General features: G+C 57.1%; 3 protein-coding genes across 12 annotated transcripts in view; 2 read left to right on the forward strand and 1 right to left on the reverse strand.

Annotated features, from left to right (window-relative positions):
• Positions 1 to 23: 23 nt before the first annotated feature.
• YIPF2 (Yip1 domain family member 2) lies at positions 24 to 2,646 on the reverse strand. 2 transcript variants are annotated; one of them, XM_067314625.1, is made up of 10 exons: positions 2,566 to 2,646; positions 1,999 to 2,043; positions 1,710 to 1,852; positions 1,549 to 1,629; positions 1,378 to 1,465; positions 1,095 to 1,211; positions 822 to 988; positions 549 to 731; positions 328 to 452; positions 24 to 223 (listed from the first exon to the last, which is right to left on the reverse strand). In XM_067314625.1, the coding sequence occupies exons 2-10, from the start codon at positions 2,027 to 2,029 to the stop codon at positions 211 to 213; spliced, it is 948 nt and encodes a 315-aa protein (XP_067170726.1). In that variant the 5' UTR covers positions 2,030 to 2,043; positions 2,566 to 2,646; the 3' UTR covers positions 24 to 210. The 2 variants fall into 2 exon arrangements, with proteins under 2 accessions (XP_067170726.1, XP_067170727.1); XM_067314626.1 differs by lacking the exon at positions 2,566 to 2,646 and adding an exon at positions 2,503 to 2,560.
• A 91-nt stretch (positions 2,647 to 2,737) lies between these two features.
• TIMM29 (translocase of inner mitochondrial membrane 29) lies at positions 2,738 to 4,537 on the forward strand. Its single transcript, XM_067314630.1, has 2 exons — positions 2,738 to 2,857; positions 3,786 to 4,537. The coding sequence occupies exons 1-2, from the start codon at positions 2,770 to 2,772 to the stop codon at positions 4,433 to 4,435; spliced, it is 738 nt and encodes a 245-aa protein (XP_067170731.1). The 5' UTR covers positions 2,738 to 2,769; the 3' UTR covers positions 4,436 to 4,537.
• A 6,951-nt stretch (positions 4,538 to 11,488) lies between these two features.
• SMARCA4 (SWI/SNF related, matrix associated, actin dependent regulator of chromatin, subfamily a, member 4) overlaps positions 11,489 to 26,576 on the forward strand; it is a 35,844-nt gene continuing 20,756 nt past the window's right edge. For 5 of the 9 annotated variants that reach the window (XM_067314600.1, XM_067314601.1, XM_067314603.1 and 2 more), the window contains exons 1-9: positions 11,508 to 11,613; positions 16,188 to 16,283; positions 21,239 to 21,488; positions 22,398 to 22,530; positions 23,275 to 23,673; positions 24,319 to 24,417; positions 25,036 to 25,294; positions 25,817 to 25,943; positions 26,210 to 26,383. In XM_067314600.1, the coding sequence (XP_067170701.1) occupies positions 21,267 to 21,488; positions 22,398 to 22,530; positions 23,275 to 23,673; positions 24,319 to 24,417; positions 25,036 to 25,294; positions 25,817 to 25,943; positions 26,210 to 26,383 (1,413 nt within the window). In that variant the 5' untranslated portion in view covers positions 11,508 to 11,613; positions 16,188 to 16,283; positions 21,239 to 21,266. Of the gene's footprint in view, positions 11,614 to 16,187; positions 16,284 to 21,238; positions 21,489 to 22,397; positions 22,531 to 23,274; positions 23,674 to 24,318; positions 24,418 to 25,035; positions 25,295 to 25,816; positions 25,944 to 26,209; positions 26,384 to 26,576 lie in introns of all 9 variants that reach the window. The other 4 variants (XM_067314602.1, XM_067314606.1, XM_067314608.1 and 1 more) reach the window with 2 other exon arrangements.

Raw genomic sequence — 26,576 nt, forward strand, 5'->3', positions numbered from 1 at the left:
GCCGCAGCGGGAGACAAGGCGGGTCGCCAGGCGGGGACAGCCCCAGCTTTATTTCGGTCGCTGTTTGCATAGAGAAGAGTTGGGGACGGTGCTGCCCTGGCCCAGCATGGCGTTCGGAGGAGACCCGCCGGGAAGGCAGAGCTGGCCGCACCAGGCTGCCGGTGCTTGGGAAGGAAACGGCCGTGTCCTCGCGTGGGGGCCGGAGCCGTGTCACTGCCGCGAGCTGCAGGAAGAACCAAGGGCGGGGCGAGGGTTTGGGCCCCCCCCGGTGCGACCCCAGGGTCGAGTCCGGGGGGGGCTTCCCGCCCCACTCATGGGCCCTCTTACCTCGCCGGCTGGGAGAGGTTGCTGAAGTGCTGGGGCGCGCGGCTGCGGTGGGGCTCAGTCCCCAGCGTGGTGTGGAGGGGCGAAGGGGCTGGGCCGGCGCTCGGCGGCCGCTGGAAAAAATAGAGCTGGGAGGAAGAAAAGGGGGATCAGCGGCGCCGTCAGAGCCGAGCTGCGCTGCCGCCGGAGCCGAGCCGCGCTCCCCCCGCCGCAGCGGGCCGTACCTTGCAGCAGACGGCGAGGAGGGTGTGCAGGGAGACGACGGCGGCCAGCAGGGCCACGGCGGCCGCCCGGCCGTCGGCCCGCACCAGCGGCCAGAAGGTGAGCGCCAGCACCGAGGCCGAGAGCAGCGCGGCCACGGCCAGCAGCAGCCACTGCAGCCAGGCGGCCGGGATCAGCCACAGCACCTGCGGGGACGGTGACAGCAGTGTCAGCCCCGCCGCGGTGTGGGGGGAAAGCAGCCCCCCCTGCCCCGCGCGCCGTCCCCGGGGCCTCACCGCCGCGGGGATGTAGGCGAAGAGCGAGTAGCCGTAGACGCACACGGTCTCCAGGAAGCTGTAGGCGCCCGCGCGCGCCCCCGCGCCCTGCCGCCACCGCAGGTACCCCCAGAGCGCCAGCGGCACCAGCCAGGCGTAGCAGTAGACGATGGTGGCTGCGATGGTGACTGGGGAGGGGAGACGGGGCGGGGGGTCAGGGCAAGGCCTGGCCTCCCCCCCGTCCCCTCCCCAAACCGAGGTACGGCACCGCAGACCCCCCCCCCAGCCTTGCACCTTTGTGGAACTGGGGGCTGTAGTGGAAGGAGGGGGACGCCTGCTTCTCTGGCAGGTGGGACAAGTTGCCGCTGATGGCCAGGGCGAACACGAGGGTGGCGCAGATCCAGAAGGGCCCTGGGGAGGAGGGGAAAAGGCACGGTAAGAGGGGAGCCGCCCCCGCGCCGGGGCACAAGGGAGGGAGCCGGCTCCTCCCCAGCACTCCGCGACGAAGCGGGAGACGCAGCTGCACCTGGCGCCGCGGTCCCGGCACGGCGCCTCGCCCACAGCTCTCCCCTCTCACCGTAGAGATCGGGGTTATTCCGCAGGTGGTGGCGCACAAAGTTCTTCCCTGGCAGCGGCATCACGGAGCCCTTGATCCTGTCCAGCACCTGCCGGGGGGGGGCGACGGGGGCGCCTCAGCGGGAGCCGACTCCCGGCGAGGAGCCGCGTCCACCCGCACGGCGACTGCTACCTGGTAGGTGTCGACGTCGAAGAAGGCCTGGTAATACTCGAAGGTCCAGAAGCTGCGCGGCTTCCTCTGCCCGCCCAGGAGCTGCGGGGAGAGAAACGGCCCTGAGCGCGGAGCCGAGGCGGGGGCTCGGCCGGAGGCTCCCGCTCCCGGGGCTCCCTCACCTCGGCGCTGTCGGCGTCTTCGCCCGGCTCGCCCTCCTCGTAGCCGGGCCCCACGTCCACGGTCGTGTGGCTCTGCCGCGCGCCTGTGCTGGCCGTCGTGGCGGTGGGGGTGGCCGACAGCAGCTCCGCCGCCTCCTCGAACTCTGCGGTGGGGTTGGGGTTGGGGTCAGGGAGCCCCCGCAGGAGGGTGAAACTCGCCCCGACCCCAGCACCGGGGCAGGCGGACCCCGGCCTTGCCGGGACTGGTGGTGGTGGTGGGGAACACGGAGCGGCCCCCGGCGAGACTCACCGTGAAACCGGAGCTCGTTGGACGCGGCCATGGCGGAGCCTCGCGCTGCGGGAGAGAAATGCGATTCGGTTGGGGCAGCCTGGACCGGGACCCCCCCCCCCCCCCGGGGCACCGGGACCCCCGGGCCTGGACTGGGACCCCCGGGCCCCACTCAGCATCCCGGGCCCGGTGTCCTCAGGACCCTCCCGGGGCTCCTAAGACCCCCCCCCCCGGCACCGGCACCCCCTGGACCGGGACCCCCAGGGCCCGAAATTCCCCCCCCCCCCCGGGACCCCTGGGCCTGGACCGGGATCCCCCTGGGGACCTGGCACCTCCAGGACACCCCCCCCCGGCACCCCCGGGCCTGGATCGGGACCCCCCCCGGGGACCCCCGCGCCCTCCCCGGCACCGGGATCCTAGGCCCGGTATCGCCAGCCCCGGAACCGCCCCCCTCTTCCCCCCCGGGCCCGGTGTCCCCGGCCCGGCCCCCTCCCGAGCTCCCCGGTTCCCCCCCGGCCCCGGTACCTCGGTGTCCCCAGTCCCGGTATCCCCGGCCCGGCCCCTCCCAGTTTCCCCCGGTTCCGGTACCCGGCCCGGCCCGGTCCGGCCCCGCGGACGTGGCTTCCCCCCGCCGCCGCCGCCGCGATGGTCCCGCCCGGTCCGTCCCGGTGTCCGTCCCCCCCCCCGGCCCCGCCCACGTGGTTCCCCCCCGCCGCCGCCGCCGCGATGGTTCCGCCCGGTCCGTCCGCGGGTCCGGCCCGGCCGGAGCCACTTCCGGCGCCTCCCGCGGCCATGGCGGCGCCGGGGGAGGCGGCGGCGGCGGCGGCGGCGCCCGGGGGCAGCGGCGGGCTCCGGAGGCGGATCGCGGAGAGCCGCGCCGGTGAGGGCCGCGCCGGGCCGGGGGGGAGGATGAAGGACGTGGGTCCACGGGGGGGGCCCCGGACACCTGGGCCCGGTAGCGTGATGGGGGATGGAGGGGGGTCCCCGCACCTCTGGGCCCATTGAAGGGGATTTGGGGGGGGGCTGGGGGGGATGGCGGGGGGCAGCCAGGCCTCCTGGCTCCGTGGGGGCCCGGGGGCAGCCCGGGATGGGGGGGTGGTAGGGGGCAGCCTGGATTCCTGGGTCCTCAGGGACCTGGGGGAGGTGGTGGGGGGCAGCCTGGACACCTGGGTCCGCAGGGACCTGGAGCAAGGAGGGGGGGATGGCGGGGGGCAGCCCGGGCTCCTGGGTCCTCAGGGACCTGGGGAAAGGGGGGGGTATGGTGGGGGGCAGCCCGGGCTCCTGGCTCTGCGGGGGGTGGGGGGGTGATGGTGGGGGGCAGCCCGGACACCTGGGTCCTCAGGAGCCTGGGGGGATGGCGGGGGGCAGCCTGGACACCTGGATCCACGGGGGCCTGGGAGGGTGGCGGGGGGCAGCCCGGACTCCTGGGTCCTCAGGGACCTGGGGCAAGGGGGGGGGGATGGTGGGGAGCAGCCCAGGCTCCTGGGTCCTCAAGGACCTGGGGGAGGGTGGCGGGGGGAAGCCCGGACTCCTGGGTCCTCAGGGACCTGGGGGGGGGGTGGCGGAGGGCAGCCTGGACACCTGGATCCACGGGGGCCCGGGCTGGGAGGGGGTGGCGGGGGGCAGCCCAGACTCCTGGGTCCTCAAGGACCTGGGGGAGGATGGCGGGGGGCAGCCCGGACTCCTGGCTCCGCAGGGACCTGGGGGGGGTGATGGTGGGGGGCAGCCTGGGCTCCTGGCTCCGCGGTGCCCGGGGGCAGCCGGTGCCCCGTCCCCATCCCCGCCGCGCTGACGGCCTCCCGGCGCAGGGCGCTGGTGGCGGGGGCTGCTGCAGGACTACGCGGAGGCGGCGCGGGAGGTGGCGCGGGGGGCTCGGCGCCGGCCCGGCCGGGCCGCCGGCTGCCTGGCCCTGCTGGCCGGTGCGACCGCCTGCGGTGCCGCCGTGCCCGGCGCCGGCTCCTTCGAGGCGGCTCTGCTGGAGGCCGCCGGCTCCCTGCTGCTGCTCTCGCCCTGGATCCGCAGCGGCGTCTCCGAGGGGCACGTCCAGCGCCTGCTGCGGCTGCGGGACCGGGGGCAGCTGCGCTACCGGAACCTCGTCTTCTTCGCCCTGGTGTACGAGGCGCCGTTCGACGCCGAGGCCGGGCTCTACCTGGCGCAGTGCCGCTACCTGCAGCCCCGCTGGTGCGAGCTCCCGGGCCGCATCCTCGACGTGGGCTTCTGGGGACGCTGGTGGGTTCTGCACGCCAAGATGCGGGACTGTGACATCAACGAGGAGGAGTTCCGGTTCCTCCCCGAGCACCTGCGCGCCGTCTCCTTCCACAACCTCCACTCCGAGGCCAACGAGAAGCTCTTCGAGGAGAAGTACAAGCCCGTCGTCCTGACGGAGGAGCAAATAGAGCGAGCGGAGAAGGAGCAGCAGCAGCAGCCACCGCCGCTGCCGGGTGCCGTGGGCCGGTGACGCGAGCCAAGGCCACCCGCCGGGGTCGGCGTCGCGCGGGGGACAGAGGCGGAGGCCGAGCGATGCCTCGGCACCGCTCAATAAACGCGGCGGGTGTCTCGACGTGTGCCGCCACCTTCTTTGTGCCGATCTCCGGGTGGCCGCGCCGGCTCGGGAGCCGGCGGTTCGAGGAGCGAACGCAGCGCCTGCAGCAGAAAGCGCTTCGGCTCCGCGCCCTCCGCCTCCGCCGCTCTGCCGCCTCCGCGCGATGCGGCAGAGGGTGCTGCCGAGCCGAGAGACCGCCGCGGCCCGGAGAGCCGCGTTCCCTGCCTGCGGCCGTCTCTGCCGGCACGTCTGCAGGGGCCCTGCCGGGGAAGGTTTCTGGGACGCGCTCGGGGTTGTGATCGGGGCGCTTCGTGGTTTGCGCTCGCTCTTCAAACAAGCCAGAAACCGTCCTGCGAAACTCGGCCAAACCCCCCTTTTTTCCCCGGGAATTTAGGGCGACCCTCGCACCGACCCTGTGTTTGAGCTGTTCGCCCCCAGGGAAGCTCTGGTCTGGTTTTGTGGCCTCACTACTGGCTCTGCTGCTTCCCCTTCGGCGTTAGCGGCCCGGCGTCTCTCCGACACCCTGCTGGGCTCCCCAGCAACCCCCTAACTATCGATTAATCATTTATTAAGGCATCTATTATTCATGCATTAACCCCTTATGGATTATTCATGGCCGGTGTCTAGCACGGAGCGCGGCTCTGCGTTTTCCCTGTCACCATGGCTGCTGCCGGGTTGTTTTATATCCGGTTTCAGTGTTTGCTGCTGTCGAATATCGGGGTAAATCCATGCTGGACCGTTTCCCCAGCAAGGATTTCCCTCCTCCGTCAGTCACTTATTTTCATGCCGCTTGCCGGAATGGAGCATCTCTGAGCTCCAAAATCCAGGGAAATCGGCCGCGGTTCAAGGTGCTGAGGGGAGATGGGCAGCGCGGCCCCAAAAACTTCATCTCTGCAGAAAATTTCCGGTGCCCGCAGAGGGCTCGTGGGGTGAGGGCTCCGTGTCCCTCTGTGTCCCCCCGTGTCCCTGCGCCGCTCTGCACCTGGAAAAGGTGCTAAATTACGCCAGCCTCGGCGCAAACCTCCGCATCTCCATAAACCTGAATCTGCCCCTCGACATCTGTTTTGTTTTGGGGGGCTTCTGGTTTTTTTTGAGAAAGGACCCGGTGCCGTCGGGGGGTTTCTGCCCGCGGTGTCACTTCTCCCCGTCCTCGCGGCTGCGCTCGTCCCCGGGAGACGGCGAGACGTCCCCGTTAAGATGAAGGTGATTTTAACAGGGTCTAACGTTGCCATGGAGACGGCGGCTCCCACCGCTATTAGCTGCGATCGCGCCTGCTATTATCCCGGGGGAAAAGGAGTGCGGAGAAATTAATTTATCGGGGACAGCCAGAATCGGGGCGGTTTGGGGGGGATGGGAAGTTTCTACAGCGTCGTCTTGCTCTCCGGGCTCCGGCTGCCCCACGCCGGGGAGGTTCCCGCGGCCCGTTCCCGCGCTCGGATTCAGGGGAGCCCCCGGTCCTGGGAAATTAATCCGGATTCCTGGGAAATCCAATGGCAAGTCAGCCCCGCGGGAGCAGTCGGCGGCCCTGGCTCAGCCCTGGAAACGTGTCACATGGACGCAGCTCTGGCTTAATTAACGGCATTGCCAGGAAACCCTAATTATAGCGGGAGCGGGGGCTTTTGCCAAGGAATTACGGGCTTGGCACTCGATTTGCTGCTTGGCTTAATTATTTCTCGACGTCTCTCCCAGCCGATTAGGAGCCTTTTAGGAAACGATACCGTAAAACCGGAACGAACGCCAGGAGGGGCTGGCGCAGTTTCTGCCGCTCTTCCCGGAGACCGGCTGAGGCGGAAAGGCAGCGGCGTGGGAAGCCGCTCCTAGCGGACAGGGCCCGCTGCTGCCAAGGATGTCGACGCGTAAATCACGTTCGTTTACTTTGGACTCCGGCACCGAAATGCTTCCGGGGCCCTCGGCTTCGGGGCCGGCGGGAGAAATGAGGGATCTCTGGGTGGCCGAGCGGGTCCCTCTCGGAAGCGCCATCCCGGGAAGCTCGCCCGTGTCTCAAACGCACCGGTGTAGGGAAAATCCCGAGCCAGCGCTTGGTGCTGCTGGAAAACGCAGGAGAATAACGTTGCTGCCCTTTCCTCTGCAGCCGTGACCCCGCCGCGGCTGCAGGCTGCTGGGACGCCCGATTTTGGCTTTTCCCACAAACTTTGCCCTGACGGTTGTGTTTCCTTTTCCAAGGCGCGTCTTGTCGGCATCCTCTCCCGCGGCAGGGCTGGGAAGTCGAGGATTTATCCCGCGTTTTCCCTTCCCCGGGTCCCCCGCGCCGTCCCCGTGCCCTCGCTGCCTGGGAACCCCTTTCTTTTGAGGCTGAACGCTTGAAAAACACAAATCCGAGAAGCTGGGAGCGTTTACGGGTCATGAAAACGCAGCTGCTCCTCCCTCTGCTTTGAGAGGCCCTTTTTTGAGCCCGTTTCCTTGCTTTCCATCTGTGGCCTTAGAAAGGGAACGGGATTCCTGAGCTCTGGAGCACAAGGTCCCATTAAAGCCGGCTTCGGGTCGGCACCGGCTTGGTCGCGTGCACCGGATGATGCTGACGACCCCCTTCCGCGTCGAGTGACTCCCTTCCAAAAAAATCCATATTCTAGCAAGTACGTCTTAAAACAGCGACAATCCGGCCCCCGGTTTGGCCTGATTTGTTTAAGGAACGGCACGCCAGGCGCTCCTCAGGACCACGGGGTTTTTCATACGTTTGCAAACAGTTTTCCACAACCTCTGGTCTCTCCATCTGGCACCTGCAGCTCGGAAATGGCTTTGGTCGTAAAAAGCAGAAAAATCTTTGGGAAATCACCAGCCCCGATGGCTTCTGATCTCTTCTGGCATTGGGAAGTGCCTGCGACGCGGCCGAGATGTCGAACACGGAGACGTGGCAGCTGTGTCTGGCTCCAGAGCGATTTCCGAGCGCGGTGTCACGGGGGGTGTTTTTGCAGTGCGTTCCCTCGTCGGAACAATCACAATCCGGCTGCTAAATATGGATAAATAATAATATGGAGCATTTACAGCTTTTTCCCGTCTTGCAAACAATTAGTTCTTCTGCACGCTCCCCTAAGTCCGTGTTATTCTCGGCATGAAAATGGCAGAATTAAAGGTGGGTTAAGGCCCATGTTGTCCTTCAGGTGCACTAGGATTAAGTATTAGATCTCTGCTTTAAGTAATTTAATATACCGTGAGCCCCCCTGCTTCAGGCAAAGCCGGGCTGGAGTTGCTTTCACGTGAGCTTGGTTCCCGCGGGGAAACATTTGGCCTCAATAACTTCCCGTGGTTGATTATCCGTGGCGCAGAAATCGGTATTTCCTTCCCTCGTCCGGCACCGACCCACGGCCTCCAATGCCTCACCGCGCTGGTTTAATGCTGCCGCCGCGTTTCCTCCAGGGACGCGCTTGCGCAGAAATGCACGTTTCGGGATTAGCTGGGTTTTGCCTCAAAATAGTGGTGAAATTCATCCCACCGTAGGAATCAGGGTGTCACGATCCCCGAACCCGAAAGGTCGCAAGCGCGCTTAGAAAGAGATGCAAAATCCTTAACGGACTGAGCCAGCTGCCAATCCTTAATGTGTTTGTTCAAAACAGGGTATTTGCTCAACAAGAAACGCCCTGAAAATAAAGCTGGTATCAGGTAAGGGGAAGTTTGAACACAGGGAAAACAGCCCAGAAATTGGAGCGATAGCCAAGGCCCGAACACCGTGCACGGCTCCACAAGCCGCATTTGCACATTCTTCCTCGTTTTTTCCCTATTGCTGCTGGCGGCAAACCTGGATTCTGGATTTTTTTCCCCTCTGCTCTGCAGCGTGCACGCGACGAATCGCTTCCTCGTCGCCTCCGCTTACCCATCCGTAAAACGGAGGCTGCCCGTCGCCGAAGCGGGGAGCCGCCGCACCGTCCGTCCTCCCTCCTCGCCGTGATCCGTTAGCGTTCAAACAACGCGGCGGCCGCGAAAGACGGAGGAGGGAAAGAAGGAATCGATTGGCGATGAACGCATCAGGCTGGCTGCTGCTCTGCAGGAATTCTGTGCCAGCAGCGGTTCTTTGGCGCTAACGGGCTTCAAGACAGCGGAGAAAACGCACAACTTCCGCATCAGAGTCCGCAGCTCTGCTCGATTTGTGCTCGTTTAATAAGGGCAGGATTTACAGATTCTCCCCCAAGCACTTAAGTTCTCTTTGGGCAGTTTTTCTTGTGAGGCAGCAGAAACCCGTAGTCTCCCTTGCTGCGGTGAAAACGCGGTTTTGGAGCGAAGAGGAAGGCTCATACGGCGTTCTGAGCATGGTGCTCGGCAAAGCTCAATTAATGCCGTGCATGTTTAATTGGAGTCTAGTGCCAGGGCTTTTCAAGGAATGAACCGGGCGGAGGGAAGACCTGAGTAACTCAACTACCCAAACAGCTGCAGAACTCAGCCTTTAATATTTATGCTGGCTGGGCTGACTGAGATTACACGCTTCTGTCAGATTGGGCTGTGAGACAGACTTTTAAACTAGCTGGCACCGAAAAAACAACTAACGTCACCTCGTATTTGCACACACTTTATTTTGTAGTATACAGAAACATCAGCACGTACAGAAACACCAGCAAAAGAGAAGCAGCTGGAGGGACGTGTCCCGAAACAAACAGCCCTCCTCGAGTGAGTCACACGTACCCATTTCAGCTGTTTCCTCCTGAAAAGTGAGTTGCCTCTTCCAGCTCTCTGCGCCCTTTTCTACCCCTGCCTATTCCTGCCGCTCCTGTGCTTATCCTCTCACTCCTCGGTCTTCCTCATCGTGATCACCTTTAAAAAAAAAAGGAGGGAACAGCAGGAAAAAAGTGCCTTCTGCTCATCCGGAGAAGCGTGCTTGGCCGCGGTGCTAGCCAGGGCTGCGGCGTGCCCCGCTCGCCACTGCGAATCCCTTCCGCCTCCTTGCCGTCCCCTGGGTCCCTGACCGCTGCCCCTGCTAGCGCAGCGCGAGCAGATGAGGCTGCAAAGCTGCGCACCCGAACAAGCAGGCGGCGATCTCCGCACGCAGCGGGCACGAGGAAGATCCATCCCGGCAAGGCTCTTGGCGCGACGTTCCGGCTTCGGAAGAGCTCCGATTTTAGGGGGAGGGATGGAGTCGTTTCCCCTCGTGCCGCTGGTCAGCTGGCGCACGCTCGCTTGGGGAAGCAGCGGTGCTTCCTGAAAAATACAGGATTATACCTGACGCCTCAAAAAGGCGGGCTTGGAGTTCGCCACTTACCTGGAGTTGGGACTTAAAGGACGTCCGCCCCGAAGCGAAGCCGCATGGCGCTCGCTCAAGCGAACCCCATGCAGCATTTGCTCCTGCTCAGTGCCGCAGCATGGCGCGAAGGAGTATTCAGTTACGATTTTGCAGATAAAATGTTAAACTCAGAAAGTAGCTACAAAACATGACCACTTTTGGGGGAAGGGCCCTGTCCTGGCCCATTGTACCTCCCTGATTTGCTTGATTTCAGTCGCCAGGACTCCGTTTCTGTCCTTTGTGCAGCGTTTTTTCGTGCTGCCGAAACAGGTGTTGTTTCCCCCGCAAGGCGGGATGAAGGGGTCCCATGTGTCCTTTTTCTGCCTCAGAGAGGAGCGGCACTGCTTAATTAGCATGTGTTTAGCAAGCGCTTGGAGACGCCTGGAAGAGAAGGCAGAGCTTTATTTAGCTGTGCAACCACTGTCGCCTTGGGGCTGTGGGCATGGCCAGGCCAGATCCGGCCCCCAGCAACAGGGCTGCTGCTGTTCCTCCTCCTCCTCCAAGACCCCATCCCGCAGGAGACCTCATCCCGCAGGAGACCCCCCATCCCGCAGCACATCCTGCTCCCAGTGGGCACCTGTGAGGGCCAGGCTTGGTTCACACCTCACATCTTCTCCCCACATGGCCCCTGCTCCAAACCCATCTTCTCCCCACAGGGCCCCTGCTCCCAGCCTTCCCTTGGGCCTCGCCCTCTCCCAACCCCTTCCCCTCACAGACTCCCACCTCAGACCCCTCTTCCCTCACAGACCCCTTCCTCCAGCCCCTGCCCCCTCACAGACCCCCTTCCCTCATGGACTCCAATCACAGACCCGTTCCCTCATGGATTCCTCTTCCCTCATGGACTCTCTTCCCTCATGGACCCCTTTCCCTCATGGACTCCTTCCCCTCATGGACCCCCTTCCCTCATGGACCCCTTTCCCTCACAGACTCCCACCTCAGACCCCTCCCCTCACAGACCCCCACCTCAGACCCTTTCCCTCATGGACCCTCTTCCCTCATGGACCCCTTTCCCTCATGGATCCCCACTTCCCTCACAGACCCCCCCTCCCCTCCCCTTCGCCGCAGTGGCGCGGCCAGTGCGCATGCGCGGAGGCAGCGTTGGGCGGGGGAGGGGGGAGCGGTTGGCGCCGTCAGCGCCGAGCGGCCGGCACGCGGCACGCGCCTCGCTCCCCGCCCCCCCTCTCAACTCCACCGGTTCCCCCCCTCGGGCCCCGCCCCCGGCTCTCCTCCCGCCACCCCATTGGCTGCGGCGAGGATGGAGCCAGAGCCAGGGCAGGTTGCGCAGCGCCGATTGGCCGCAGCGCGCGCGGGCGCGCGTGATAGGGAAGCGGGGGGGGGGGAAGAGTGAAAAGCCTGTGGGAGTCTCCCATTGGCTGCTGAGCGGAGAGGTGGTGGGCGGGCCTTCCCCCCTGGCCGGCTGGGCCCCGCCTCAGCCCATTGGCTTCAGAGCGTGCCTGCTGCCCCCTTCCACCAATAGGAGGCGGTCTGTCGGGGAGGGGGGCGGGTTCCCCGCGCTCCCATTGGCTACCGCAGGGAGGGGGGGCGGTGGGCAACGCGCGCCCCTTCTCCGCTGCCCTCATTGGCTGCGCTCGCGGAGGGCGCGGCGCCTTATTGGCCGGCCGGGGGCGCGCGCTCGCGCGCGGGGAGGGGCGGGGGGGAGCCGAGCCGGCGCGCACGCGCGCTGCCTGCCTCGCGCGGGGGCGCGCGCGGGCGGCGGGGGGAGGAGGAGGAGGCGGAGGCGCGCGCGGCTCCCGCTCCCTCACACACGGTAGCGGCGGCTCCTTTGTTCCCCCCGCGCCGCGGGCTCGCCCGCCCCGCGCCCCGCCGGGGATGGACCCTGCCAGCGGCTCCTCTGGCGACGAGCGCGGTAAGGGCCGGCGGCGGCCTGTCACGGCGCCCGGGCCGGTGCCTCGTTGAATGGGACCGGCGGGGGGGAGGGGAAGGCGCTGAGGATTGGGGGGGGGGGGCGCTACGGCGGCCCCGGAGGGTCACGCGAGCTCGGCGTCGCGCTCCTGCCCATTGTTCGGGGCCGGGGGGCGGCCGCGGCGCCGGAGCCCCCCCCGCCCCCCCCCCCCAACGCTCCCGCCGTGCCCGGTCCCCGCCGCAGCTCGATCATCGCCCCCCACCCATCATCATCATCCTCGCTTCTGTGGGGCCTCTGCAGTCCCGGCGCCCTTCCCCTCCGGGGCGCCCTTTCCACCGGGCATCGCTGCTCCCCCCATTTTGAGCCCCCCCCCCCGGCATCCATCTTTCATCATCCTCCTCTGTTGGATCGCCCCCCCCCCAGCATCCCCCCTCTGTTGGATCGCCCCCCCCCAGCATCCCCCCTCTGTTGGATCGCCCCCCCGCAGCATCCCTCCCGTTGGATCGCCCCCCCGCAGCATCCCTCCCGTTGGATCGCCCCCCCGCAGCATCCCCTCCATTGGATCGCCCCCCCGCAGCATCCCCTCCATTGGATCGCCCCCCCCAGCATCCCCCCCATTAGATCACCCCCCCCAGCATCCCCCCTGTCTGATCACCCCCCCCAGCATCCCCCCCAGCACCCATCCATTTGATTGCCCCCCCCCAGCATCCCCCCCGTTGGATTGCCCCCCCGTTGGATCGCCCCCGTTTGATTGCTCCCCCCAGCATCCCCTTGTTTGATTGCCCCCCCGACATCCATCTTTCATCACCCCCCCAGCATCCCCCCCCGTTTGGTTGCCCCCCCCCAGCATCCCCCCCGTTTGGTTGCCCCCCCAACATCCCCCTCTTTTCATCTCCCCCCCCACTTCCCCTCCTGCATCCCCTCTTTTTCATTGCCCTCCCCTTGCATCTCCCCCCTTCAGCCCCCCCATCCTCCTCCTCTGCAGCCCACCTCAGCTTCCTTCCACCGCAGCCTTTCCCCCATCCCCCCCTTTCAGCCCCCCCATTGCCCCCTTTCAGGCGTCTCCCTCTCCCTCAGTGCCCTCCCCAGCCCCCTTCAGGCTCCCCCCTCTTTCAGCCTCCTTCCTGCAGCCCCCCCCAGCTCTCGCAGCCTCCCCAGCATCGTCCCCGCAGCAGGGCAGCACGGGTGGGCTCTGCCCCCCGGCTCCCCCCCCCCACCGCTGTGGCAGGGCGGCAGCCTGCGCTCCTGGCAGGTTGGGCGATGGGGGGGGGGGTCAGGGACACCGCAGTGCTGCCCCCCCCAATCCTCCATCAGCGTGCCCCATCCCGCCTCCCCGAACGGCTCCGTCCCCCTCCCGCAGGGTTTCCCCGTTGCTGGGGCGTCCGTCCTTCCGGAGGACACTGTCTTCCCCCCCCCCCCCCATGAGGTTCCCCCATCCCGCATCACTGCCCTCCAGCCGCACGCTGGGCCGGGATCCATCGCTCTTACGCCCCGCTGCCCCTTCCCGCCTTCGCTCTCTCCCGTTGTCCCTTCTTCCTCCTCGTTGTCCTCCGCCATCGCTCCCGTCCCGTCCCGCTGCCCCTTCCCCGCTTTCCAGCCCTAAAACCCGTCCTGCCTTTGCCCCCTTCCTGGGGGCCGTGGTGCGGAGGGGCTTTCGCGTCCCGCAGGCCTAGCGGCGTCCGGGCCGCGGCCTCTCGCACGCGACCTGCCGGCTGAACGCATGTGTCCAGCTACCCGGAACGAGGCTGGGATGGGGGGGAAATCTGTCCCAGGAGGCCGCCTGGCTGCCAGGGTCTTTGTGGAAACCCGCGGATGCCTCCGCGCGCGCAAAGGCCGGGACGGGGGAACCGAGCGGCCCCCGCACAAAGCCCGTCCTCGTGTTAGCTGCGGCAAACAGGAGCTGCCCCCGGTGGGGTGTGTGATATGGAGGGTTTTTCGCGGCTGTTTTGGGAGGGGGGATCATCTCCCCACTGCTGGGCGCGTGGCCTTTGACGACGTCGTCTTTTGTTTTGAGTCGGCGTCTTTCTCCCGGGCCGTAAGGCTGGTCTGGAACAACTGTTCCCCTCTGACTGTTCCCCTCCGGGTCTCGGAGGACAGTGACGGTGGTGGTGGTGGGGGGGGGTTGCGGTGGGCGTTTCTGGTGCCCGTTCACAAATCGAGGCTCCTTTTAACGCGACAGTGGCCAAACGTCCCGTTTTTCAGGCACTGCGGATTTTTGATAGGTTTAAAAGCTTCGCGCAACGGTTATCCTGCATTAAAACACTTGAGGCCTTTGACTTGCAAATAACACCTAGTCCTAGGTAATTCTTATTATAAATATGTTCCCAAGCCCAATTTTGAGAAAAAACACATCATAGATGTCTGCATTGTTCTGGTCCAAAGCGTTTAAACCTCTTGAGATTAACGCAGCGTCTTCGTGCTCCAGGCGGACGTGATTTTTAGCGTGCTTTCCTCGGAGATGTGCAGAAGTGACAGGGGTTTCGCACGGGCTGGGAGTTTTTCGGCTGGTTCTCTCTTTTTTTTTCCGCCTGGCGGGCGCTGAGCGTGCCTGGAGTTTGCCGGGGTTCCTCGGCGCGGCGGCGAGGAGCCGGGGCGCAGCCCGCTCGGATCAGAGCAGGCGCCGCCAATCTGCTCGCCATTGAAATGGGGAGGAAGATGGGCAAGTTAGCTGAGAGAATCTGTTAATTTTCTGCGTTAAAATAATTTGTATTTTCCTCCTTCAGAGATCAGAATCTGAAGAGAAGCAGAAGTGGGGATATAATTAAAGGATTTGTGCAGCTGTTTTTTAAAATTCATGAGTTGCATTAAGATCCTCTAAGAAATGAGTGGCTTCTAAGTGTCTTGTGGCGTGTTTGATTACCTTTCTACGCAGGTTGAGTTTTCGGTATTGTCGAATGTGCGTGTTGCAACACTGAGAGTTTAAAAAAGATCATCCCAAATGAGACTTTTGTGACCTATTTTAGTGTTTACAGATAGGATTTTCAATCCTGTAGGTGTCTTTGGGAATCCCATCGTACATGGAAGGCAGTGTTGATACTGCTAAGAGGAAAATGTCTCTTTATTTTTGTATTTTAGTGAATTTAAGTCGTTCTCAAGGGTTTAAAACCTTCCCAAGTTTTCTGATAAAAATTCTGTTAACCTTTTCCCTCTATACAACAAAACTCATATATAAAACTACCTTAAATGCTAACAAATGCTTTAGTGGATAACTGCAAATTGCAAACACTGGGTTTGGTTTAACAAAATAAAGAGATTGTGTTTTTGAGGAAGCAAGTTTTCTTTCCAACTAGATGATCACAGTAGTCTCTTCTGGCGTTATACTTTATGAAAAAGCACTGAAAAGCCTTGCAAACAGGAAAAATAAGCAAACCCACCCATGACAAATGACTAAAAATTAATTAAGGAAAGCTTTTTTTTCTTCTGTAATCGAGGGCTTTAATAACAATTCCCAGCCTCTGATCTATTTTTTAAATCAAATTATGGTTGTGAAAACAAATCGGATGCATTTTGAAAGTGCAGAAGCGTGTGAAATTTCTGTTGCCTTAACAAACACAAAGATTATTAATTTTAATTCTTACACAGGCAGCGAATATTATGTATCTGCAGTGCTGTAGCGCCAGACATCTGGGTTGAGATCAGGCTGCGCCTGGGTGGACACAGGACACACTCTCATCCCTCTCCGTCTCAAAAAAAACCCCCTGGCGTCTCCTGGGAATGGCGAAAGGGAGGGAGACGAGTGCACGCGCACAATTTAACTGGAGCGTTTTGGTTCTGCAGTCGCCCAGATAAAGCAGCACGTGCTCGCGGTGGCCGCGGGCAGCTGGCCGAGGAGGCTGGCGCTGGTCGGGCTCCCCAGGCAAGCGGCGGCCACGCGGCGGGAAATTGGCCACGGAGGTTGGTATCTTTGGGGTGAATTATGGAAGGAAAAGGCTGGAGGTGGCACGTGCAGCTCCTCCGACCCATCGGGCTCAGCGTTTTCCTCTCCGTTGCACGGAAAGGAGCTAGGTGGAATAATTTCTTCCCAGCGAGGCAGAGTGGGGATCAGACCTCTTCCTCTGGACCGGATTGCTGCAGGGCAATTTGTTTGAATGTTTGAAATGTTTGAAAACCAAACAGCGTCTGGAGATGGGACCGGGGAAGGGAGAGCGATCGCGGTGTTCTGTGCGGCTTGCTCCGTGTTTTTTTAATGTTACTTGCAACATTTTGGGGCTTCCCAAGGAGTTCAGCTCTGAAGCCTGTTGCGTGAGGCGCCGAACGACTACAGAACAAAAGGGTGGTCTCCTCCTCGGCGGGTTTATAATCTAAGGCGGGAAGCGGAACGGGCAGACGAGGGAGGAGCTGCATTCCCAGCTCCAGCACCTTTGCGCAAGGTGTTAACCTACCCGTAACGTGTACGTGTTGCTACTACTCGCTCACGCGCCTGCGCATCCGAGTCCCTTCAAAGGGTCAGCGAAACGCTCCGGCCCTTGCAACGGGCCCCCGAGGGGGACGCCCTGGTCATTTTTTGGCCACCACACAGTAGAAATATGAGTTGAATAAATAAAGCTGTTTACTAATTGTCATTTTTCTCTCTGCAGCACTACATTAAAAACTTGTAATCCTGAGACCTCAACTGCCCCTCATCGCCACGCTGTCACTGTGCTGTGAGATATTGGAGACCTCAATGTCCATAGGTATGTTCCGGATTGCTGGGTTCCTTATTTCCTCATCTCTGTTCCATGAGGAATACTTCACACTGCCTAAGCTACGTTTTAGGGCACCTGATCAGAAATGTCCGCCTAGGTGACGTTAGGAAGTCAAATACCTCTTAATTTCAGCCATTAGAAATAAGTATAAAATCCATATTACCACAATGGACAGATAATGTTTGTACTGGCCCAGTCCTGATTCTTCAGTGACACCAGCTGGGTGGCATCTGAGAAGGACAGACCTGCGGTTTGATTCCAGTAAGCATGCTCAGATTGCAATGAAAGAGTACTTCAAAATTCTGTAACGTTCCTTGAAGTACAGTATTTATTTTAGTTTTGTTCTCAAAACAGTAGTTTGTCCTTGAAAGCGTTTGAAACCCTAGTTTTGTGCAGCTGGAATATTGTGTTATCTATTAACAGCTAGAGGATGTAATACATAACCTGTGACAGTAAAAATGCACCCCTAAATAAATCTCCTTTGCCGTTTGTGAGTCGCAGTTTTGTAGGTCAGCAGCTGCAAGCCGCGCGGCTCCCGCTTGAATAGGGCTCAGTGCGCTGTAGGTAAGTGGGTAGTGTCCTTCTGTTCTCGTCGGAATAAATTGTTAATAGTCCTCATTCGTTAACTCTAGAGAGAGGAGAAGGAAACAGCTTTTATGTTTTTGTTTTTCTGGGAGTGGGGGGAAAAAGAGTTCTGAAGGGCTGGAAGGACATGTGAGTAGAAAGAAATTAGCTTAGATACAAAGAAATTAGCCTGGGTATAAATACCGGGGTTCTGTCTTAAGACAAACTCGTAATGAATTGCAACTTTCTGGCTTTCCGTGAGCAGGCTTACTGCTCAACCCAAGTCACTTAACTATGAAAATATGAAACTGAAACTGTAAAAGAGACAAGTTTCACAGTAACTGGTTTTTGGCAGGACTGTAGCTGAGACAGAAATATGCAACTGCAAGGACTGTGCCATCTTGTAACTGCAAAAATTAGTGAAAGTGGATGCAGCCAATAAAACAGTTTTTCTATTCCAGTGACTTGACTTTTTATGCAGATGTGTAAACCCTGAAGTGTTCAACTGGATTCCAGACTTAAAATACTATTACTGTTCCCACTCTAAGGTTAAGAGAGGTAGTAATCAAAGGATTCAAGAAATAGTCCTCAGTGACATGATTGTTTAACATTAAGGTGGGAAATTCTAAGGCTGAAGAGCCTTAATGTTTTTTAAAAGCTAAGCAACATGTCTCTGTTCTTTGATAGCTGTTCCACAAGCAGGATCACTCATGAAACAGGCACCCGTAGAACAGAAATGAGTGTACAGCTTTTTAAAATATCGAATAGATGTTTTAATAGATTAAGGCTGGTGCAGAAGGAGAATCTTGCAGGGAGCAAAGTGCCTGGTTTATGCATCATTTCCGTTCTGCAGATTCACATGTTGAGAACATTTCCTGCCTAGCTGAAATACAAAAACTGTGTGAATGTAGGACAGTCACACTGGGTGGCACTGACTGTCTCGTGTGTTTATCGATATTCCTGGTAAGTTTGCCCCCGCTGAGGGCTGTGACTGAACACATTGCTTTTCATGTTGGGAATCGTTGCAGTTTTTCTCAAGTCTGGGTCTTTAAGCAGGACATATCTGGCACAAAATTTGGAGGCAGCTTCCCTTGTCATTTTCTACAGTTCCTTAAAATTATTAGATCTGTTCTCTTGGAACTGTTACGGAGCCAGACAGACTTGGGGGCTTCCTAGCAGGATCAGTGGAAAGCGAAGGGGTTAGGCATGCTTTCGTTCTGCCTTCTAACAGATACTCTGTACCCTTTTGAGTGAAAACATTGTAGTGCACGAATTCTCCTTTCTCATGAACGTATATTAATACAAGGGTTCACTTAGACTATAAGACACTTTTTTTTTTTCCCATCACCTTGTGTTTGAGAGAATGCACTTGACTTCTTTCTCCTATGTGTTTACAAAATACCACATAGGTAAATTATAAATAAACACACAGGCAACCACAAGTTACTAGAACAAATCAGAATGAAATTTCATCCAGCCCAGTGTCCTGGCTGGTAGAAGATCCAGAAGGAAAGCTGTGCTGAGGCGAGAAATTTGCTACCCTGCCCGCACTAGATTTCATCCTGAGCTTTAACTGCTAAAAGGAGTGTAATTAGTCGTGCTTGTTCTGGATGCTCTTGATAGCCAGAAAGCTTCTCCAATCACCTCTTAAAATCTTTTTAATTCGTGAGAAATGTCCTTAATTTGTATCATAGTATTTCCATTGAAGATATAAAAAAGGAGGAAATACTAAGGAAGATGCTAATACTGGATCTTAACTAGAGTCATTGTAATATTACCTAGCCTTTAGAAAGTAGGGCTCTCTGTTCCAGAGGAAGGTATAAAATGTAAGCATTTCACCGTTCTGTCGGTCCTTTGACCATAAAAGGCAAGCATCAGCCTCTTGGTTTCTTTCCCCTAAAGCGAGGAAGGAGCCTAAGAGTTCTCCAGAGTCGAGCTCTGCGAAGTAAAAGGAAAGACGGAGCCGAGGACCGCTCCTCTTGTAAGAGCGTGGCTAGTACATTACGTTTGAGAGCCTCCTGTGCCAGCCCGGGATGGTGTTTAAAGCCCCGAGCGCTCCTCCTTGGTACGCTGGAGAACGGTTTTGTATTCTGTTCCTTCAGTTCCCGCTTACGGCGCCTCTTTGCTCTCGCAGCTGCAATATGTGTCAGAGCATGAAATCCAGAAATGGATTTGGTTTCCCAGGTGGCAGCTGGTTGTAAACATTTACCTGCTCCAATGTAGCTTGACGGCTCTGAGAGCGCGGATTCGGGCTGGGAGCGCGCGCGCGTTTTCCCCAGGCTCGCTGCTCGGAGAATCGGAAGCTTTGGAATTGATAACACTGCATCCTTGTTTTATATCTGGAGTTTAATTTATATTACCTGCCTCGCAAGCAAGTGAATCTTTTTTTACTTAATCTGGTTAGGGCAGCGAATGGGGATTTTATATCCTGTGGAAGCTATGGTGCGACTGCATTTTTAAGCAAAAATGCGGTGATGCTACAGATTTTTGTCTCTATAACTCATTCTAATGGGGCTCTGAGCAAAGAAGCGTGGTCAAAACTGAATACAATAAATGTTCTCGTACATTAACTGGGCATTATGTTCACTTTACCATCTGGAATCTTAAAAAATTATATATATATGTTTCCACTTTTCACCATATTTTGCAATAAAAATAAAATAATTTCTGTTTCAGCAACCCTACAATTTCTAACAGCCTTTTCCAGATGAAGACTCCTCATGGCAAAGGTTTATTCTTAGCGAGTATTTCACTGTTTCACTTTGGCATGCTAAGAGCTATTAAACGTTAATTGTAATTATTTGTCAGAATGAGACGTACTCCTAGATCAAATCTGTTGAAGCAAAAATCCGCCCATTATATTTTCTCTTTCAGAAAGACTCCTTTTAAAGGAGGAAAAAAAAAAAGCTACACCTGAAGTCACTAGCAAGCCAAATAGTTCATTTTTTAGTTTGGATTATCCCCTCTCAGTTGCGGAAGTGTGGTTTCCTACAGCGGGAATTACATTTTTCCGTTGCGATTGCAGTCCAGGCCTCACTGCATAGTGCTGCGCCCTGGCCCTGGACATCCAGCCTCTGGGACTGGCACGCTCATCGCCAGGGTTTCCTGGTTCAGGTTTGGGCGGTACGTGGTTGGGAAAACACCGTGTTTTCCGGTTGGCATTAGCCACAAACACCGTCCGGAGCAGTGGGGTTGATCCTGTTCTGGGACTGGAGAATGGACCCAACCATCTCTACATTTCCAGCTTGTTTGCTGTAACTGCAAATATGTTTCCAAAACCTAAAACGGGAACATGGTTTTTTTTTAATAGCTATATTGTGCTAGTGTAGGTCTGAATTAGCTAAAATTAACTAGAAATTCTAATTTCACCTGAAATACGTTACTTGTGAATGGAGCGACATAAGAATGACACATTTCCACACGTGCAAACTGCCCATTTAACCTAAATGAGTTTCTGAACAATATAGTTTAGCCTTTGCATTCTCTATTTAGATGCTTTCGTGCCTGTTCAGAGCTGAGTATTTTGGTTTAACCTGAATCTCTGAAATTATCTTTCGATGGAAGCTGAGCAGAGATAAGCCAATTTTAAACTGATTTGGTCTCCACACAAAAAATTGCTCCTGGTACCGAAATTGGTATAAAATCACACGGCCAGTTAAACCGGAAAGACTTTTAACATGCCCTGGATAACGGTGTATTTTCTGCTCGAGATGCAGAGATGCCAGGCGCATTAAGCACTTGTATTGCAAGGAAGATTGATTCGAAAGCGAGTTTCTCGCACGTTAATGTGACGGAGAGGGTAGAGTCACTGACAGTGCTGCTATTAAGTATATTTAGCATTAATGAGAGGGAACTTTTGCATGCCTATGAAGAACGGCTCCCTGACGGTGGCATCTGAAAGCCGCCCGAACGTTTGCTTCCTGAAGAGGTGAAAGCTGCGCTGCTTGGGACATGGAAAACCAGTCAGGACCGCGCGGGGGAGAGCACAGGCTCTTGGTGGCTTTCCTGCCCTTAATCCCGTACAGCCCCTAATCCCCGGAGCGACCGCTCTCTCGGTTCTAATTCCTGTGACTTTTTGTAGTGCCGCGAGGCCGAAATTGCTAACGGGCTCTCGTACGGGCATTTCGTTAGCAAGGTGTCCGCCCTCGTCTCGGGTGCTTCGGTCGTGCGCCGGAGGAGCTGCCCGTACCCGGTCTGGTGCTTTCCCTTCTCTGCCTTCACCTCGTGCCCCGTCTCGCTCCCGCTCTCCCGAGCGTGGGGTGGGCTAGTGGGGCGTTTGCTTTACCGAGTCGCCCTCGCCCCTCTCAAAAGGCACGGAGCGGCTCCGCTGTCTTCAGAGCGCAGCGAGAGCTCGACCTAAGGCAGCTCTCTCGCAACAGGATACTCCCTGGAGAAACTGCTTTGAAGATGTCGACGCCAGATCCTCCGATGGGAGGAACGCCTCGCCCCGGGCCTTCTCCGGGGCCCGGCCCGTCTCCCAGTGCGATGCTGGGCCCCAGTCCGGGACCGTCTCCTGGCTCTGCGCATAGTATGATGGGACCCAGCCCTGGACCGCCTTCAGCAGGACACCCTCTGCCACCTCAGGGGCCTGGGGGCTACGCTCAGGACAACATGCATCAGATGCACAAGGTAACGCCCGTAGGTGGAAGGAGGTTTCTGGTAGGTCTTGTCTGGTCGAACTGCAAAAGTAGCTTCTATTTTAATAGGACAAGGAAAAACGTCTTAGATTTGTTTTTTTGGGTTTTTTTTTTGTTTTTTTGAGGCTCGCACTTCATATTTCTCTTGATGAAGGATACAGAAAGTCTGAGAAATTGCGTTAGAGTTGAATTTATATGTTCTGATTTCCTCAAATGTCGATGCCACTCTTGTTCTCTTAAGCTTGCTGAAAACTTAGGTTTCAAGTGCAGGCTGAGGATTTCACATTCTAAATATGGAATAAAGGAATGTGAAACTTCTAACAAAGATATGTCTCCTTGCAAGGGCTCATTGGGGATTTGGAGTTAAATGAACAAGTAAGCAAGCCTTCCTTTTTCTTTTCCACTTCCACCATCAAAGTGTTTGGGCTTTTTGTTTGTTTTTTTTTTTAAATCATCTGACTAAAACCCCTTTTTCTAAGCAGTTTTCAGAAGTCCTCTATTTTTTGATCATCTCCAGTGTCATAAGCTCAAAGACCTAGAAGAAGAAACAGGAAACATTTAAGCAATTTCAAGTTTCTTCTAAACATACCCTTGTGTCGAGTCCTCGCCTCACAACCCGCCACCGCTTAATGCCGTTTGTTCATATGGCACACAGTGCTTTGCCTGCAAATAGATTTTCATTTTGAGGACGTTGTTGGTAGCATCTGGATCAGCATCCTACAAACGGTGAATCGTTAATGCATTTGGAGCACTGCTAACCTGCCTCCAAAGTGCGTCGCGCAGTGCAGCAGCTGCCTGTGCTCTGCGGCATCAGTCTCCTGTCCCCGGGAGTTGGTGCAGCCAAATCTTTGGTGATCGCTGCTCTCGAGCAGGTTGTAGGATGTTGCTTTTTCTCTTGCAGCCCATGGATTCCATGCATGAGAAGGGAATAACCGACGATCCTCGTTACAGCCAGATGAAAGGGATGGGAATGAGGCCTGGCGGGCACGCAGGAATGGGTCCTCCTCCAAGCCCCATGGATCAACACTCTCAAGGTTTCTTTCTTTAGAGATCCTTCCTTCTTTAGTGGGGACAGGACTGCAGATGAGTCCAGGGATCTTCGGAGCATCGGTGGCTCTTTGCTTGCCTCATGCACCGATGCTAACGTCAGGCGTCTCTTAGGATAGTGCATGTCATGGGAGCGAGCGCAGAAGAATCGCGTGCGAGCTGCAAACTTTGTGGAGGGCCGTCTGTTCCTCTTCGCGGCCCCATTTCCTCCCGCGCCGAAATGGGCCGCTGCGCGATACGGCGTCATGTGGGGCATGTCAGCCTGTCCGAGCGCACGGTTCTCGCGCAGCTGGTCAGATCCCGCAAACCGTGCTGCCGGTTCGGATAAAGGACTCACGGCTGCAGTGAGGACGAGGAGTGCCCTGTTTCGAGGCTACTTCTGATTCTTCGCAGCAGTAGAAATAATCCTGAAACGAGGGAACAGATCTGAGAGGCAGTGTGACGAGAGCCTTGCAGCTCGTTGGGGTACAGGGCACGTTTGCTGATCTCTTCCGGAGCACAGTAAACCTTTATTGGTTTTGCTTGTTTTAAATCTTTGAATTTGGGAAGAATTTAGCACTATTTCTTTCCCTGAGTATCCAATTTTGAAGCAGGTGCAGGCTAGACTGGGGAGGAAGATGTATTCTCTAGCTTTTTTTTTTTTTTTTTTTAAATCAGTCTTCTTTTAATCCGTCCATTTTGTTATGAGCAGTTTGCAGCATGCTCCTGCATAACCGAATCCCTCCTTGCAGGTTACCCTTCTCCACTTGGTGGCTCTGAGCATGCATCAAGCCCGGTCCCAGCTAACGGTCCGTCCTCTGGCCCTCAGATGTCCTCTGGTCCTGGAGGCGTCCCATTAGACGGCACGGACCCGCAAGCGTTAGGGCAACAGAACCGGGGTCCGACCCCTTTCAACCAGAACCAGCTGCACCAGTTAAGAGCTCAGATCATGGCCTACAAGATGCTTGCCAGAGGCCAGCCTCTGCCCGATCATCTCCAAATGGCAGTGCAGGGAAAAAGACCAATGCCTGGAATGCAGCAGCAAATGCCAACACTACCTCCACCCTCTGTATCTGGGACAGGACCAGTGCAAGGTCCGGTGCAAGGGCCTGGACCAGGACCAACACCTCCAAACTATAACAGACCTCATGGTGAGCGTTGCCTGCCTGCTGCGAGCTCGGCACCGCCGCTCTGCGGCGCCGGTGCCAGAGAGGTGACGGGCGGGAGTGACGTGCCTCGGCTTTCCGCCGGTGGCACGCGGGGTGGATGGATGGAAGGATGCGGTGCCTCATGTCAGGCACACGCAGGCTTGTTTTCAGCATCCAGCACGGCTTTGGCCCTTGCCACTGCTTTTGCTTTCATCCTCCTTCGAAGCTGTGCTGGTGTTGCCCAGTTTTAGTCTTCTGTTTGTGCACGTTTTAGCCTGATTTGTGGCGATTAGCTTTCTGGGGGCAGGGACTTTGGGGAGAGGCTGAATCTGGGCCGATTGGTGTCAAAGGAGTGAGGCGGAGAGACTCCTCCAGGCACTTCAGAACGTAGGTGGGCTGATTCATCCCTCCAGCACCGCCTGTAATCAGCAGAGACAGGCGCACCTAGGTGCCTGTTTTATATGCTTGTGAAAAGACCCGTGCGCTGGTCAGGCTCTGACTATTCGTAAGCAGAAGGATAAACTTTCCTTCTGGTAACTGCATGCAAAGATCAAGCAGTTGTAATTTTAATCCACAAAATATCTTACTGTGTGTTTTTTTGTTTTGTTTTTTTCTTTTCCCCGTCTGCATTTGTTGGCCCTTGTGCAGGTATAGGAGGGCCTAACATGCCCCCTCCTGGACCCTCAGGAGTTCCCCCAGGAATGCCTGGGCAGCCCCCCGGCGGCCCCCCCAAGCCCTGGCCTGAAGGTGAGACTCGGGGGTCGTTCGTAGCAAACCTGCCTGGTGTTTCCCCTCTATGCAGTGACGCAGAAGTAAGAGCCTGTGCTGCGCTGGCACCTAACGAGGTGACACGCTGAAGGAGACAGACAGCCTGCCAGCGATGCTCTGTGCTGCTGGGCCGCGTCTGCAGCGTGGGAACAGGGTGGCACTGCTGTCTGAGGAACTTGGAAATTCTTAGTTAAAAGCCTATAAATGGTGACTAAGTTCTCTAAAGAGCTGGCTTAATTTACGTATTCTTCTGCCTGCAGTTTATGGGACTTTATATAAAAACTTCTATGTACTTTATGAGGCAGCTGTCCAAAGTTTAATAGCTTAATCTGGGTCGAAAGGCTATTGGATTTGTTTGCTGCTAAATTTATGACTTGGCAGATGGGTGGTGGCTTCAGGTGAGAGAGAAAGTAGCCCAGGTGTCCTGTTGAGAAGTCAGGGTCTGCGGACACAGAACTGCTTTCCTTTTCAAAGGATGGGAAGCGACGCAGAAAAGATTCAGGAGTTTTTGCCAGCCGCTTTCTTGGGAGACGGGTGCCTTTCACCCTTGTAAGGAAAAGGAGAGAAATGGTATCGCGCTGGTTTATTTTTGCACAGGACCAATGGCAAATGCTGCAGCCCCCACTAGCACACCTCAGAAACTGATTCCTCCCCAGCCAACCGGCCGTCCCTCACCAGCACCTCCGGCGGTACCTCCTGCAGCATCTCCTGTGATGCCACCCCAAACCCAGTCACCCGGGCAGCCAGCCCAGCCAGCCCCCATGGTACAGCTGCACCAGAAACAGAACCGTATCACGCCCATCCAGAAACCGAGAGGGCTCGACCCCGTGGAAATCCTGCAGGAGAGGGAATACAGGTAAGGGCTGCGGCGTCTTGTTTTGGATTACAAGGTCTGGAGATGCAGTGACTGGCTCTTTCTTCACTTTTTTCAGCCCACTGGTACTTTTTGTTCTCTTGAGAAATACCATAATGATTCCCTGTCCTGTTTTACGTCTCGTTAATGTGTGATGTACAGGGATCTGGACAGAAATGGGTGTGAAACTTCCTAGGAGCCTGTCAGGGCATCTCCGGCAGTCTTGTCTCTCCTGCTTTCCAGGGATTGACACCAGTCTGACATTTTATTAGAGAATGCAAGTGTCTGTCCGCTAGGGAAGAGTCTCTCTGCTATGCCAATTTATTACAAAAGAGTTAAAACTCTGGATACCAAACGGGTGTTTGGCTGCCAAGGACCTCCATCTTACTTGAGAGGAGGACTTGACAAGTTGGAGTTGTATTTGGTAGCTTCCTGTCAGCTGAAGTGGAAAGGAGTAAAAGTAGATACTTAGATTCGTTTTGCTGGTTTTTGCCTGCTGTGAAATTCTGTCTCATTCCTCTGCAGACTGCAAGCTCGTATTGCTCACAGAATCCAAGAGCTAGAAAACCTTCCTGGGTCCCTGGCTGGTGACCTGAGAACCAAAGCTACCATTGAACTTAAAGCACTAAGACTGCTCAACTTTCAGAGACAGGTAGGTTGTCTGTCAAGGGAGGTCTGATTTGTTAACTAGCTTGTGTCTGTCTTCCTGCTGGCAGATGTCAGCCCCCTGACCAGGGAAAACTGCCTATTTCTTCACTGTGTTTTTTAGTCTGGAAATTGTTACCCAAAGACACACTTCAGTCTTCTTTCTCAGAGTGTGGCTGAGTCTCGGGTGGCATGAAACTCACGAAATTCCAATACTTGCAGTGTTGCCTGCAGAATTAATTCCTTTTTTTTTAATATCAATCTCTCAAAAAGCTGCGTCAGGAAGTTGTGGTGTGCATGAGACGAGATACAGCCTTGGAAACGGCCCTGAATGCGAAGGCTTACAAACGCAGCAAGCGGCAGTCCTTGCGTGAAGCTCGCATCACCGAGAAACTGGAGAAGCAACAGAAGATTGAGCAAGAACGGAAACGCAGGCAAAAGCACCAGGTCAGCTGTGATATAACGAAGTGCTTAGTGTGAGGGCTGCCACTTTCAAAGGCAACTTAGGAGCTGGGCAGCTGGAATTCACAGGCCTCTTGGAGAAAGCTCCCAAGTTAGTCTTCTGATGGTATAAAATTATGAGTTAAATGTTTTTAGGGAATTATGCTGAAAGAGGAAGATCGTTATCTATATTAAATAT

This window comes from Apteryx mantelli, chromosome 36, assembly GCF_036417845.1.
Source record: "Apteryx mantelli isolate bAptMan1 chromosome 36, bAptMan1.hap1, whole genome shotgun sequence".
NCBI lineage: Eukaryota > Metazoa > Chordata > Aves > Apterygiformes > Apterygidae > Apteryx > Apteryx mantelli.